Here is a 16,433-nt window from a genome sequence, read left to right on the forward strand (position 1 = left end):
CTGCCCTACTTCCAACCTCCATTTTGCTATATTGCATTAAGTACACAATATGATTTTATTTGTAAGTTTCACAAACATGTTCTCCCATTCTCTACTTTCTATGCAGATACTCATCTGCCCTTGCTCCCAGGACTGGGTCCTGTTGAATATCATTTTATCATTTTGGCTAATACATAACGATTTATTTCCTCTCAGTAAAACTCAAACAGGCTGTTCTGTTGTTAATGAATGTTCAGAAACCAGTGGTTGCCAATAGAAAGAGAAGCATGAAGTTAAATCTAGTTCCAGAGTAAATAATAGGATTGGCCACACCAAGGCCATATTGTAGGAGCTCAGAGCAACAGGTCACATTGCAGCCCAATAACCGTCCCAAAGGACCACAAAAAAATCATGCACTGTTCCAACAGCGGATAACAGCTCATGAAGTTTCATTTGTTTGATTACACCGTGTAAATGTTTCAGTGTAGGTCAACACAAGAGCACAAGAGCATGGCCACATTTTGCTGCTTTTTCCTTTCATTTATTATTTTACTGCCCCCAATCGACCAGGAAGTGTAGACAAAACAGCACTCCGAAGTTCATGCAAAAAGAAAAAAAAACCTTTTGGTCACCATTATATTCTACAAAAAGACTTGCATACATCCTGGGCTACCAGTCCTAAATCAGAATTTTACCATTTTGTGTGAAAATGTTGATCATTTCGATTCCTACTGAAGGGCAGGACTAATGCATTACATGCTTCCACGATAGCCTTGCTTCCATTCCTTGAAATCCCTATTTATACATAAGATATGAGGCACTTGTCAAGAAATTAATAACACTTGGTACCACTCATGTTTAAGAATTGCATTCTGTTTTATTGAGGGAATATCCACATTCTAGTCACATGATCACAAACATCTGTAGCTGTATGCACAGGATGATAAACAGCGTGCAGTAATCGGTGTAAACATTCTTAACAAATTTCTCAACAATTGCACCAAATCGGATTAATAGTATTGAATAAGGCACAACCAAAAGCTGGATTGCAATTCAAGTCGCCTTAAGGCATAAGAGTGCAGTCCAATTCCCCCCCCCCCCCCATCAGATTTACCAGAAACCGAAACAAACCTTTACCCTCTGTCCTTGTAATGCAATAGAGATAAAGCCCCGTTGTTATTAGGCTAGACTGTTCTACACTCGTCATAAAGGCAAAACATTAACCCTGTCCAACAGATGGTATATGGATTCATAATTGACGTTAATGGCACTTATTTAGCATTCCTTTCCCTGAAAGATTAACCTTCTGGATACACACACTCATCTGAAGTGTACATAGGATATGCATATCTTTTTTAAAGCAAACCGTCTTGAGTATCATATTAGGTGAGCATAGCACAACCCCCTTGGTCACACTTGCATATTAAGCCCAGTTACAGCAGATCTTTCAATGGTCAGACTAATCAAATGCACTAAAGATCGCATTTTGTTTGAAATAGCATGGATGATGTGATAATTGTGTTGAGTTACCCTTTGCATACAATCTAGGTCTTTGGTAAGGATAAGAGTTAAATTAACTCCCCCATTTAAGACTAACGGATGGTTTCACTTGAGTCAAATTTAAAAATAAAATTCAACATTAAAAAGCAACAAGTAAATTACAACATGACAAATGGACACAAAAAACCAGTTCAAGTCACACTTCAGATAAATCTCAAATAGCCACCCTCTCATTGAGATCCAATAGAGATAATAATCATTTTGATTGCCTTTTCCAAAAAATGCCTTTAGAAGGTACTTAGATCAAACTCCCCCTGTGATGGATGTACCGAAAACATAGTAAAGGCTTCATGGAGTCTTTAAAAGTACTGAGAATTAAATGCAACCAGATTCAGAGTTTGCCTACTTATTTTAGTTTGAATAAATCCATCAATGTATAAAAATTAATATAACTGCATAACAATAACTTTATATTCCTGAGATTCATTGACTTATACTGCTGGAACATTTTTCAAGTACAAAGTACATTCGAAAAAAAAAAACTACTGGATATCAATAAGAAGGTAAAAGTATTTGCAGTCTGAAGTCTTGGTCACAAGTCTTTTTGGTAGTGTTGAAGGGTTTTGGTATGGTACTGAAGACCACACCATCTTCAAAAAAGTCTCCCTGCTAATGGCTAACCCCAAACCACTATCCAACTCCAGTAATCATGGTTCGAAATACTTCAGTTAAACAAGTCTTTGCAGGCATTCCCAACGCCATTCTTAATGTGCAGTAAGCGATGACACCCTCCCTTTTGTCTCACTGAAAATGTCATAACGGCAGAACGGCCTGGTTTAACAGGTGTGTCCGCAGAGCTCCACCGACCGCCTGTAGGCCTCAGTCACGTTTTCGCAGTCGGTGATGGAGAAGGCGCTCTCTGCGATGCCGGTCTGATAGCAGCGCATGTCCCACAGGTTGTGCTGCCGGCCCCCCTCCCCCGCGCAGTCCCTGAGCCCCAGCAGGTCGTCTGCAGAGACGGACGCTCGCATGCCCCCGCCCCGGGGCGGCTCGGCCGGGGGTGGCAGGCCCCTGCGCTCCGGCAGGTCCAGCATGTCGAAGGACTCGGAGGAGAGGATGCTGTCCTCGCTGATGGCCCCCGACGGCCGCGCCCGCCCCCCTCGCTGGCCCGCGCACGCCAGCTGGTCCAGGGAGCCGAAGTCCTGGGCGCAGCCCGTGGAGAACTTCCCCGGCCGCTTGAGGATGCCCTTCCTACGCGGGGGGCTGGCCGGCGACGCGGAGGCCTGGGGGGTCTGGGCGGAGTCGCTGCTCTCGGGGGAGGAGGAGTAGTACCCCGACTCCCGCTCCGTCGGCTTCTTCAGGATGCCCTTCCGGGGGAGGGAGACGGAGGAGGGGGGCGAGGGAGAGGCTGCGGGGGGCGAGGGAGAGGCGGGTTTGGTGTTCTCGCTCTCGCTGCTCTGCGGCTCGTTAAGGGCCTTCTGCTTCAGGCTGCCGCGCTTCTTCAGGATGCCCTTGAAGGGGCGGGCCGACGTCCCGTCCTGCATGGTCTGGGAGACGTTGTTCTCCTTCCTGGACCTCCGCAGGGAGCGCTGCCGCACCACGTCGCCCCCTTGAGAGCGCAGGAGGCAGCGCACCTTGGAGCCGTTCTCCAGGAGCGGCCGGGAGTTCCTGCGCAGCCAGCCGGCGATGCCCGCCAGCCCGCCCGTCTGGGGCGCCGCGGCGACCGGCTGCTCCGCCACAGGCTCGGGGTCGCTGATCAGAGGGTCGCCGTAGCCCCAGTTCAGCCACCAGTGCCTGCCGATCTCCTCCAGCGTGGCTCTTCGCTCCGGATTCACCATCAACATCCAGCGGATCAGTCCACAGGCGTCTGAAGGAGGCAGCAAGGAGGGTCAGAGCGCTCGGGAGATTGCTGCTGGCCCATTCAGGCTAAACTATTCCAGCTTAAACCAGAGAGCTGACTGTAATGTAGCTCAATCTACATGCATCAGCGAATACAAAACTGCGGTATCACCAAAAACACAATAATCAATAAGAGTAAATGTTAACCTAACAGACAATTCAATTCTTTAGATTTGTAACTAAAGAAAGTACCACTGGTCAGAGAATCTATGTTTACACAGCTATCACTAAGAAAGCAAAAGAAAAAGAATGGCTATCTATCTAAAAGGGGTCAGGGGAGTCATGGGGCAGTCTAATCTATAAAATACCAAATTCCAACTGCCGATTCAGCCATTCAGGAGCATCCAGTTTGCCTAATATTCTCCTTCCAATGACACTCGTGGGCATGGTGGGCCCTGGTGTGGCTGCACTTCTTACCGGAAGGTTTGGTAGGCTTGCGGTAATCGCCAGAGCTGATCTGGCGGATGAGGTTGCGGTAGTCCTGGCCATCGAAGGGCATGGCTCCATGCACCAGGGTGTACAGCAGCACCCCCAGGGACCAGCTGTCCACCTCAGGGCCTTTATACGGCCGGCCGTTCACGATCTCAGGCGAGGCGTACAGTGGACTGCCGCAGAACGTCTGCAGGAACTCGTCACCCCGGTACAGGTTCGACAGCCCGAAATCTGCAATCTGAGAGTAACAACAGGACTGTGGTTATGAACCCTGTTTCATCTCAAAGCCTCTCCATCTGAGAATGGGTCAATATTGCTGATGGTAAGTGCATGTTCTGTAATTTACAAAAGCAAAAGTTTCACTTTTTTTACAGTTATTTCCTTTATTATATAAATTTACATAATGGAGACCACAAAAATGTCCATATGCCTGTATATAATGTGTAATAGCCAATCTCATGTTAAACAATTTCTCATTTTTGAAACACTTGATTTTCTTCAGATGCTTGGCATACTCAAGGAGCAACAAAATGGAAACCATTATATTCCCTTTCAACACTTTCAAACACTGTTATCCAGCTGGATATTTAACTGAAGAAATTCAAATACCTTTCTCGAAATGGCCGCTCCCCAGCTCCCCACACCCTCATTTCTCTAACAAATACAGCACATCAGCCCCCTAGGACTAAGCCACTGATGTTTCTCAGGCAACAGGAAGCAGTGTTCCTCAAGGGAACAAGAAGGGGTGTGACAGAGCACAGTGCAGAGTGGAGGTGTGGGAAAGCTTCAGTGTGCAGAGTGAGAGATGAGCTTCAGTGTACACAGTGAGAGATGAGCTTCAGTGTACACAGTGAGAGATGAGCTTCAGTGTACACAGTGAGAGATGAGCTTCAGTGTACACAGTGAGAGATGAGCTTCAGTGTGCAGTGAGAGATGAGCTTCAGTGTACAGAGTGAGAGATGAGCTTCAGTGTGCAGAGTGAGATGAGCTTCTGTGTACAGAGTGAGACATGAGCTTCAGTGTGCAGTGAGAGATGAGCTTCAGTGTACAGAGTGAGAGATGAGCTACAGAGTAGAGTGAGAGATAAGCTTCAGTGTGCAGTGAGAGATGAGCTTCAGTGTGCAGTGAGAGATGAGCTTCAGTGTGCAGTGAGAGATGAGCTTCAGTGTAGAGTGAGAGATGAGCTTTAGTGTGCAGTGAGAGATGAGCTTCAGTGTGCAGTGAGAGATGAGCTCCAGTGTGCAGTGAGAGATGAGCTTCAGTGTACAGAGTGAGAGATGAGCTTCAGTGTGCAGAGTGAGAGATGAGCTTCAGTGTGCAGTGAGAGATGAGCTTCAGTGTACAGAGTGAGAGATGAGCTTCAGTGTGCAGTGAGAGATGAGCTCCAGTGTGCAGAGTGAGATGACCTTCAGTGTACAGAGTGAGAGATGAGCTTCAGTGTGCAGAGTGAGATGACCTTCAGTGTACAGAGTGAGACATGAGCTTCAGTGTGCAGACCCTCACCTTCACATTCCCTTGTCCATCCAGAAGAATATTCTCCAGCTTCAGGTCCCTGTGCACGATTCCATTCTGCAGAGAGAGAGGAGAGGTCATGAGCTTCAGCAGCCTCTTACCACACAGCCTTCAGGAGCTTCAGGAAAACAGCCAAGCAGGCCCCCTGTATAAGGTTATCAAATAGGTATATAGATCATGCTGGCCATTGTTCAGATTTTGGAAGTGCAGCTAAACATTACTTTTCAAATGCAGTTTACAACCAGAAAAAACTGCTAACAGCACTACTTGATAACACTTTCCTGGGTGCCCTGCTAATCTAAATGGAAGAGGCACATCTCCAATCTGGCAACAAGTCCTTGCGTATCTTCAAATACCAATAAGGTCCCATTTAAAATCTACCAACGCGTACCACTATGGTGTGCACACCTGCACGTCTGCTAGTAAAAACCATCAGTTTTGCCATTTTAGGGTGAGAACAGAATCGTGAACAGAGGGGAGTTGCACATTCCTGCTCTGGGCCATTATCCTGCGCTCTAGGAGGACATTCCTCACATGCCAAAGGAGCTTAAATTTAGCCCAACAGACAAAAATGCAGGTCAGCTCCATTGTGTGCCCATTCAGCTTTAATCATTCAGGACATTAACCAGAGAGCCAAGAAACAGAGGGTACACACTGACCTGCCAAAAACTCTGACCTTCATTTCAAGACTAAAAGTGTGCCAGTAAACAATAGGGAAAAAAGTATTAAATAATTTGGGGTTTTTTTTTCGATCAAATCTTTATATTAATATATTCAAATACTCTAGATGGAAGTGTGTTTGCTGATTTACCACACAGAATTTAGTATGTGAATCGGAAACGCTTTACAATAAGGTTCATGAATTGGCTTGAACTAATGTAGTTGCTAACATGAATTAATGATGGGCAAATACATTAACCATGAAATAACTTAATTAATTATTGCATTTGTAACAACTAACTAACATATTTGTTACATGATATTTATACATTATCAAATGGATGAATTTATCATTAGTTAACCATTAACAAATCTATTAACTGACTTTTTCATTCCAATATGAATTGGCAATAACTAATGTAGTTGTTACATGAATTAATGATGTATAAATACATTAACAGAGCAGTACAAATTAACTTCTCAGTAGCAGTAAATGTAATTAACTACATTAGTTCATGACAATTCATGGAAACTTATTCTATGTTTGGTGTTACCAGTGAATCTATAATTATTCGCATAATTTTTGTTTTGTGTCAAGCTCTAACCGCACCACCATATTGTAAATGTCTTGCATTGTCATCCCAAATGTCTCGCACGGGTGCCAAATGGGTGTAAATGGTAAATGCAATTCAAGCGGTTTAATTAACATGTTCCTAAAACTGCATGGCCCTTAGTTTCTGACAACGATTAGGAGGGGTGTGAAATGGATTTATACTCTCAGAAATCAACCAGACTCCTGTCACACTCACAAGCAACGTGAAGAATCCGTACCGAATAATGCGCAATGGCACTGACAGTCACTGCAGAGAGGGGGAGGGGGGGGGGGGGGGGGGGCTTGTTACGCAAGTAACAAGTTGGACAGTTGGACACCCCTCAAAGCACACAGATCAGATTAAGTGAAGATGGCGTGTGAGGTTCACCAAAGCTCCTTCTGTTCCCACAGTCGCTCATTAGTGTCGCTGTAACCGCCCTTGGCATTCAGAGCTGGGAATGTAACCCTGAACCAAATGATTTGATTCGCTGTAGGACGTTGTTGTCAGCAGCCATTCAAAGGGCTTGATTGACGGTGAATAACTCTGGTTATGTAACAGAGGGGGGGGGAGAGTGGCAGTCTGGATCGGGCCAGGGCAGGGCCCGGCACGGTGCTGCAGGGGGGGTGGGGGAGGTTCAGACGCGCGGGCCCTTACCCTGTGGCAGTAGTGCACCGCGGACACGATCTGGCGGAAGAAGTGGCGCGCCTCATGCTCGCTCAGCTTCTGCTGCTCGCAGATGTAGTCGTACAGGTCCCCGCGGCTGGCGTACTCCATCACGATCACGATCTTGTGCTTGTTCTCAAACACTGCCACAGAAACATACACACACACAACACAATAAGTGAAAGGAACACAAAAACACACAGACAAACACTGGAGTGCTGGGGGGTGGGACTGGGACTAGTGATGGTGGTGGTGGTGGGGGGGGGTGGGACTGGGACTAGTGGTGGTGGTGGGGGGGGGGGGGGGGGGGAGGGTTGGCGTTTGAGAACAAGAGGCACATGCACAGTCCATCTGCAGAGTAGATAGTGTGCACTGTGTCCCCTGCCTGGCTTGTAAATGTCCCTCGGTGCACCGTTTACAGGGCCCTATTACTCTCGCTTACATAAGGGAAAATGGATGGGCAAATTACATAAACCGACATGAGTATAAAGCAGCATTGTGCCACAGGTCCACATGGCTGCAGTACAGCTGTTAGTTTTATTGCACTTGGTTACTTACTTAGCTGATGTACTCACATAAGGCAGTGGCTTACAATGGGCTTTTTATCAGTTTATACGGCTGGACAGCTATGCAGTAAACTTCATACCTGACCCCATAATCTGTGATCATTGGTGGCGAGTTTGTCAAATTTCAGGATTAAAAAATATATATATATACCAAAACAACTGTCAAAGAAGACACTACTGCCATTAACCGTAGCTTTCACAACCTTCGACCTTTAAACACAGGGATACTTCAACCAGAAGGGCCATAAAAAAATAAAAATACTTCTGTGACTGAGGTAATGACAGTTTCTCACTCAGCTAAGCATGGCAGATACAAACAGTGAAAGTAGATGGAGAATTATGAACCACATGTTCCACACATTCTGGCACACAGAAACCAAGGCTGCTTAGACAATAGCTGCCAATACCCAGATTGGTTGATTTGAAGCTACTTGCTTGAACAATGGCGATCTAGTTTTAAGTAAACTCATGTATAATACAATACAATTTATTGTACACTAAAACCTGCTCTATTAAAGAAAGTACCAAGCCATAATTCCGGGAAATACCAAAGGAGAAAATAAAGGGGTAGCAGCAGTGTGGCACAGTCAGGGTTTTTTTGCCCATACATGGAGCACATTTTGAACAATGGGGAAATGCCTTTTAAAAACATTTGTCATTTGCTGGCCCAACAATCTACCATTTTATGCTTGGCTAGATAACTAGCTTTCAAGTCTAATAGTACCTCAGTATAGGCCACACAGAAAGACAAGAAAACAGTCAACTGCTCCAAGTAAAAAGCTGACTAAACTGTGGTTTACAGTCCATTATGCAGGATTTGTATAGAATCTGTCAGTTACAGGCTACTACAGCACACCATCACACTAACTGGATAATGAATACTAATTAACACAGGATGACAGGCACATATACTGCACAGACATCTAACTAAAACTGAAGCACACTGCCAGTCACAATAAAGTCACAATTTTTATTTTACAAATCAAAAGCGTGCTGATATTTTGTTGTGTTATACTTAACGTTCATAAAAATATGTAATTTCAATCTCTTAAAGCCACACACAATTTTAAAGTCACATTTCATAGGCCACATTTCATAACTTCAGACATCTGATCCTTCTACATTTACTGAAAACAGCTCCAATAAAATGGCGCTAGCGCTGGAATGGAATGTTACCAATCTGTCAGGGATCTACCAGAGCAAGTCCTGACGAGTCTAACGAGTGCTGCATTGCAGTGGGGGATTTCTGGCCCAGGGCTGAAAGCCACATCCTTTTCCTGAGTTTGGGTGTGCTATTTCCCATAAAAGCACCTCTATAGTCTTCCTGAGAACCACTGAATAAATCCCAGAATGCTACACTACTATAATACTGCAGTTATAGATGCCGTAATGAATCATATTCATTGTCATGTCATCAATGTAATCAAAGTTTACTAGTTTTGTCAATAATGTCAAGGATACATTCTTGAATTGTACTTTTGTACATTTTTACTCTGTGAAATAAATAAATAAATGGTACAGATAATTGCCTGCAACTTATTTTATGTGATTTTACTTGACCTTCACTTCATTAGCAAATTTCACTTCAACTCTTGCAAAAACACGATATGATTATGACTGGCATCCTCCTAGCTCTCTGGTGAAGTTACAAAGCCAGAACATAAGAGTTCCACTCAGACTCAGAGTAACAAGCTGGACTACAGCAGGAGACAGGTTTGAGACAAACCTTCGTAGATGTTGATGATGTGAGGGTGGTTTAGAGAAGACATGATTTCGATCTCTCTCCGGATGTGTACCAGGTCCTGTTCATCCTTTATCTTCTCCTTCCTTATGGATTTGATGGCAACCTTGCAGAAATAAAATATGAATTTAGAAAATATGCATTCAATTTCCCTTTTGGTTTGGTTTACTAATTGTTTATAACAAAATACATATACCTCAAGATGTACCAGTTTTTGTGGTGGTAAATTTCCATTACTATTGACTGATGCATATGATTTTTTTTTTTTTTTTTTTTTTTTTTTTTTTTTTGATGATTTGATGATTTATGATGATCCAAATATGTCCAAAATGTTAGAATACACACACTTGGTCAATAACAGAAACAACTGAACCCTTTTGACATGAAACTAATACAATTGTACATAATTTTAATAATAAGTATATGGAATCATTTTACATAAGTGATAGTGTAATGTAGCATTCAAACAGATTCACATTTATTATAAATCAATGATCAATATCAAACATATTTCAATCATAAAACCAGGTCTGAATCTTAATCAACTGAAACAGGCTGGTGTACATAAGGGAATTAAGCAATTAGAAGCAGTGGTCATTCATTCCAGTAAATTCCCCAATTACAAAACTGCATGTGTGGACCAGCTCCATGTAGGCTATATCTGCGTATGTGCCATGCTGGTGGAAACGGATGTGTGTGTCTGTCTGTACATGTGTGTGAGCACCTGTCTGCATATGTCTGTCTGTCTGTATGTGTGTGTGCGTGCGTGTGCGCGTGTGTGTATAAGTGTGTGTGTGTCCGTCCGAGGTCCCCGGGGGTGTCCAAATTCCCGGGATTCCAGACAGGCGTGCGAGTGCGTCAGCAGCACACAGTTGTAGAGGGGGTCAGCAGATGGACTGGGCGGAGATGACTAACAAACAGAGGGCTTAGGCCTTTCATCCCCTGAACCTCAGACTACACACACAGGACCTGACACACCGGACCACAGTGCTGAATCAACCTCACCCAGCCCAGTGCTGAATCAACCTCAACAAGCGCAGCCTCAAAGGGCCCATTTAAAGGCAAACACATTCACTAGTATCCATCACGGCAAAGGCATGTTTCACCTTTGTCTGACTTACAAAATATACCCACTGAAGGTCGAGCTGCATGCCAATTTAACACATTATTGAAATCACAAGAAATTAAAATGGGAAAAGTTCCCAAATATTGAACCACCCAGTAGCCAATTGCAATATAAATATACCTAATTTCTACCATAGACGCTCTGCTTCATTCAAGCTTCTGCACAGGTGATCTCTCTGTGTTTATTCCTCCGTAATACTCATACTAACATTTGGTCTGCATTCATATAGTGCCTTTATCCAAAGCGCTGTACAATTGATGCTTTTCATTCATCCATTCACACACACATCAACAGCGATTGGCTACCATGAGCAAGGAATTCCAGGAATTGAGACACTGGTCAGACACCAGATTCCAATCAGAATAATAGACAGCTACTTATTACTTTCTGGCTCTCGTTCCATCATCCACAGCAAACAAGTTCACCTCAGTGATAAATCGTTGGTGTTATCTATTCCCAGGAAATATTTTTATTGCTGTGCCCAGTGCCAAAAGGCCAACAACGGACAAAGACGATTGTCGCAAAGACCCGAACAATTAACCTGAATGATTCTCAATACACTTAATCGTTCCATGGCTTGGCTTTCAAAAGCAAATAGGTTCTCTGAAATCCCAGCTGCAGCAGTCAGCAAGGGATCAGCTCCCAGACAGACAAGCACCTGGTGACAAGCATTCAGCCTGTTATCTTTACACAAGCCCTATTCAGAAATACCAGACGGAGGCTGGTGCCATTGCCAGAATGGGAGGTCACTTTCCAAAGGCCTGCAGCACACGTTTCAACACAACTGTTTGTTCTAGCTTGAGAAGGGGGGAAAATCAAGGTTAAAATAATAAAATAACTGCAGCTATTATTAGGGTTATCCATGTGACTGACAGGACCAGGCAGATTTCCTCCATTTCAGGTGGATCTTGAGCTATGATCTTTGCGCTCGCCTGCTCACTAAACCCTCTTACTCAGCATTTGTACTACAGAAGACACAAACAGAGCCTACCTTTGCCCATGTCTGCAACTGCTTCCACAAAGCTGTCATTAGGAAAAAGTAGGAGCAGACAGATAGGGCTACTTGTAAAGACAGCCCACATGTGCAAGATTACTTAGAAGATATTCAGATATAAGGAAAAACAATTATTAAAAAGCTGTTCACATAGGGTAATTGGGTTAAAGTAAGTTAGCGGAGGAGTTAGCGCATTTTTAAATGCTCCTGGAGGAAATCACACTATTACAGTATGACTTGTAACAGCAACATTACAGTTCTGACGGAACTGAGGGAGGAATGGAGTGTATCTTGCAGAAAAATAACACAAGAAATATGAATTTCTTTGAACAAAGAACTTTCTGTGAGGTCAGCCACATTGACTAGGTAGCTCTGTAGCTCTTGTCATCGTTAATTTTTTCAACACAAAATTATGAATATGAATCACCTGGAGAATCAAGTGATTTGATACAGTCACACCTCAACCAGCCAGGCAGCTGACCCACGTTATCATAAAAACATATTTCAAGCAGGTATTATGAAAGGATTTGTTTTTACATGCCTGACAGTATTACCATTAAAGACAAGATGAGGCGGCAGTTAGAGAGGCTTCCGTGATTTGACGTACAGACAAATGAAACGCTACGACACAGTCGTAGTCACATGCCATCACTTTTTTAAATTAAAATGATATTTTCTGAAGCTTTCAGGTTTGTAGCAGCTTTCAGAATGACAAACCAATGACATTTATGAAAAGACTATCCCATAAGGATCAAATTCAGGCAACACTGACTAATGTCACATCAACTAGCCAGCTGACAAAACATTTTTTTTTTCCTCCCCTAAATCCAGAATCGATCGATGTAAATAATCTCTGTAAACCTAGTTAACCTTTTACCCATCGACCTGACCTAACTATAGAGCCCCATTTCCTTCCTTGTCACGTGCTACGTCCTACACATTTTCCCCAAAATTTATGAACCAGAGAAAAAAGAAAAAAGACGACAATCTAATGCATCAACAATATTAATAAGAATTGTTTATTTCATCTAGAATCTCTTGGTGAACTAGAACAATATTTGACATGATAAGCATATGGACAATTGCTAATATTAATCTGAACATTAGCTCAATTTAATCCTACACAAGAGCTAAAGGAAGAAGTGACTTTATTAAATACTAATGCTCCTGCCTTTTGCCATGGCCTGAAATATCACTGCATTGATATCAATACCAATACATTTTAAACACTCGGCTGTTTTTAAACACCTCTGAATGTGTCAGTAAGTGTGATACCACTCTGAAATCACGCAACAAGATAAAATGACTCATCATTTTGTTGTGGGAGAATTGAGAAGACCTTTGGGAGTAAGTATATTTAAAGCATGTAAGGTCTCAGAAGAAGGCATTAAGTTCTTTTTTTCTTCCTTTTTTTTTTTTTTTTTTACAATAAAACAATGGTGTTGATATTCTCCTTACACTTACTCCATGGAGAGAACATTGGAGCGGTAACATTGAGGGAACACCCCACCCCCCAATCCCCTGGCTGGGACACACTGGCCTCCTATTGTGTTCTGCAATACAGACGGGGCCTGCACGACAAATTCCCGTAAATTAGTCTTTTGGTCCTTTATTAAGCGAGTAAAGGTCAACTCCGACATCTCCTTCCAGGATGCACCTTTTAAAATGACGCGCATGAAGGTGTGAGCTTTCAGGAAGTGGATCTTCAACTGAAATCCACGGGAATCCCCCACGGCCAGGCAACGGCTAAACACTTTCACCGAAACAGGAATCGGGCTTCAGGTTTCTTAGATATTTGCCATCAACTGTGTAAGTTTCGTATTTTATATTGAGCTAGAAAAATGAGTTTCATTATGCTTTATTCATTATTACACACTACGTTTGATATTTGGTTTGTATATTACACACACAAACCTGTTCTGCGTGTTACTGGGTGTGTGCTCCTTAAATAAGGGCTAATTTTAAAACCGAAATTACAAACAGAGTCATCTTTCCTGGCAATGATAATGATAATAATGCTGAAGTTCTTTGTTTAAGGCACAGTCGTTTGACTCTCACAGGTGAGGTTTGGAATGCTACCTGCACAGCGACTTTAACATCAAGCGAGAAAAACAACGAGCCACATTCACCTAAGGACAAAAACACCACAGCATAACTCACTCCCAATCAGCCCTTCCATCTGCGTCATTTTCACACAGCACTCACATCTGCTTTGAAATGCCACCTTTGCCCTGTCAATGCCATTAACCTACCGCCCCATACCTTATATTATGTCTTTGGTAAATCTTTGGCTCTCCAACCCCTCCCAGATTAACCTTATATATTAAACAAAAAGTCTTTGCATTACCTCTTCATGTCACACTATATTTGTGGTATATTCATATTAAACCATCACACTTACATGTGGTTCTTTGTTCAAATGTAGTACTGATCACCTGTATATCTTTTAGATTTTTAGCATATTGGATTGGGATCTACAGCAGGTTTCATGTCACATGCTTCATACTGCAGGTCTAATGTAGATACTGCAGGTGTGAACAGGCATTCATCATTTTACAAAAACACTTTTGCTCCAAGAGTTCACTGCTTTCTATTTCAATTTCCTTTACATAAAAAATGATCAAAATAAATGACTCACGCTGGCGACTGCTCCAGACAACAAAAGCCTGTCTCACTTTCAATGATTCACACAGCCCAGTGAGGCCCAACCAGATTCACTTGTGTCTATTTCCAGGCTATGATATGCTAATGCGAGTCATCTTAGATAAAGCGTCTGGCACATGGTGTGATGTTAGCTCCCTGCATAGCTGAAAACATCACATCATGCAAAGCTGATAAGCGCCTAAGAGTTCACAACTTCTCCAAGGTGGCAAAGGACATTGCGTACTAATCTAGGCAATTTTCAAACTGCTGCTCAATCCTCAATCAAATTCCAAAGAGCATCCTAGATATGACACCAAGCTGCCAGACATTCCAAAAATCTGAGCATGGATAGGACAGAGGTCCCTTTCCAACACACAGGGATAAACAAAACCTTAACAGCATATCAGTTGTCAAGTAATTTACCCTCAAAACAATAAAAGATGAAAACTAACTCAAGAGAAAAATTGCAGCCCTCTTGCCTAGCCTCCATCTGCTTTTGTGCAATAGCTACAGTTACATATCAGGCTTCACCAGCCATTGTATACATCCATTTGAATGGCAGCAGGTAGCATTGCTAATTTTACTGTTTTAAAAAGGCATTCATTTGCTTTTGGAAAAGTTAACCTCTCCAATATGACATTTGAGCTTTAACGACTCCCTAAAAGGCCAGTCCCCCCTCCAGTCACAATAAAAACTATTGACCAGAAATGCTGGGTGTCACCTGTCCTTTTCATCAAACGGGCCTCATCCCCCAACACAATGGGCTTGTTCCTGGCTATTGGTCGAGGCTCATCTACATTCTCTCACACATTCCAAGACCGTGTGAAGTTAGTCAAGATATTGTTCTGCAGCACTGTCCCTTTGTTTGAGAAATTTACACTCATTGTCTAGCGAGGAAAGACAATTCAATTATGCCTCCGTGGTCTGAGAGCAAGAAGTTCCCAAAACTTTCCTGTCCAGGCTCCCTGGTTTGCTCTGACAGAGGCCTCAAATTATTATTCAGCCCCACTGGTTAAACTGAACTTTACCAAGACATATTCAACATTGAGATAATCATATTTTCCTTAGTCTACAACAAAGGGTCACAGACAATGCGCAGTACAATAATTAAAATATCATAAGGTAGTTGCTACTGTCCATGAAAGGAAATTTTATCAAAATGAATTTCAGATTGTGGCTGTTGATACAAGTAAACAAATCAGCATAGGTTTAAGCCCTGTCCAAATTAAATGACTGCACAATGGATTTGTTGTTTTTTAAATTAATTTGAAGTCACCAGATGTAGTAAATTGTCATGAGAACGTTTCACAAAAAAAACTTACCAAGCAATCCTAAACTTATAAAATAATCCTGCTAGCTATATTTAGATATGCTCCTTATACAAATTTAGATAGTCTACTTGCATGCAGGTACTGACGACATCACCATAAACAGCAGCGGACCAATTTTTGTTTCATTAGACACCTCATTGTGCCCAACAAAATTATTATTAATAATAAAATAATAATAATACTAATAATAATAATAGTAATTATGTAATAATAATATTACTAGTTCTGTAACAGTATTGAGAAACATTGTTGTGTGTATATTCAGAATTGTATCCATTAAAATAAAATTATGCTTACCATTCTGCCAGATCTTTCAACGGCTTTCTTTACTTTTCCGTAAGTTCCTTTGCCCAGAGTTTCAAGAAATTCATATCTGTGTTTGAGGTTGTGTTTGTGGTGATGTCTCTTCACGGCATGGCGTCTCTGGGAGTTACCGACAGAAAGCTCGCTTTCTTTTGGTAAAGTTCCCAGGTATTTCGAGATATCGATGCGCTCCATAGTAAAACGTTGTTTATAGTTTGCACACAAAAAAATCTAACCAAAAACAGAAGAGCTACTTATCTCGTTAAAATACTCCTAACTTTCCTCTACTATGTCCTCTTTGCCACATCGTTCACCTCGTATTCAAAAGTGCATCAGGAACGGAACAACACCAGGTGAAAGCGTTCTTTTAGAATATGGGCTATGTTCTCATCCGTGATTTGCTGTTGTCTTCATAGGGGCGTGTTTTGTGGTTGATTGACGGGGATGCCAGTTGCCTTAGGCGTTGAAGCCTGGTGCGCGGGCACACCATT

At 42.6% G+C, this 16,433-nt stretch overlaps 1 protein-coding gene across 1 annotated transcript; it reads right to left on the reverse strand.

Annotated features, from left to right (window-relative positions):
* Positions 1 to 834: 834 nt before the first annotated feature.
* On the reverse strand, positions 835 to 16,297 carry nuak2 (NUAK family, SNF1-like kinase, 2). Its single transcript, XM_061219689.1, has 6 exons — positions 15,937 to 16,297; positions 9,531 to 9,651; positions 7,230 to 7,381; positions 5,314 to 5,379; positions 3,796 to 4,048; positions 835 to 3,346 (listed from the first exon to the last, which is right to left on the reverse strand). The coding sequence occupies exons 1-6, from the start codon at positions 16,135 to 16,137 to the stop codon at positions 2,316 to 2,318; spliced, it is 1,824 nt and encodes a 607-aa protein (XP_061075673.1). The 5' UTR covers positions 16,138 to 16,297; the 3' UTR covers positions 835 to 2,315.
* Between the last annotated feature and the right edge of the window lie 136 nt (positions 16,298 to 16,433).

This window comes from Conger conger, chromosome 14 (genome assembly GCF_963514075.1).
Source record: "Conger conger chromosome 14, fConCon1.1, whole genome shotgun sequence".
Lineage (NCBI taxonomy): Eukaryota > Metazoa > Chordata > Actinopteri > Anguilliformes > Congridae > Conger > Conger conger.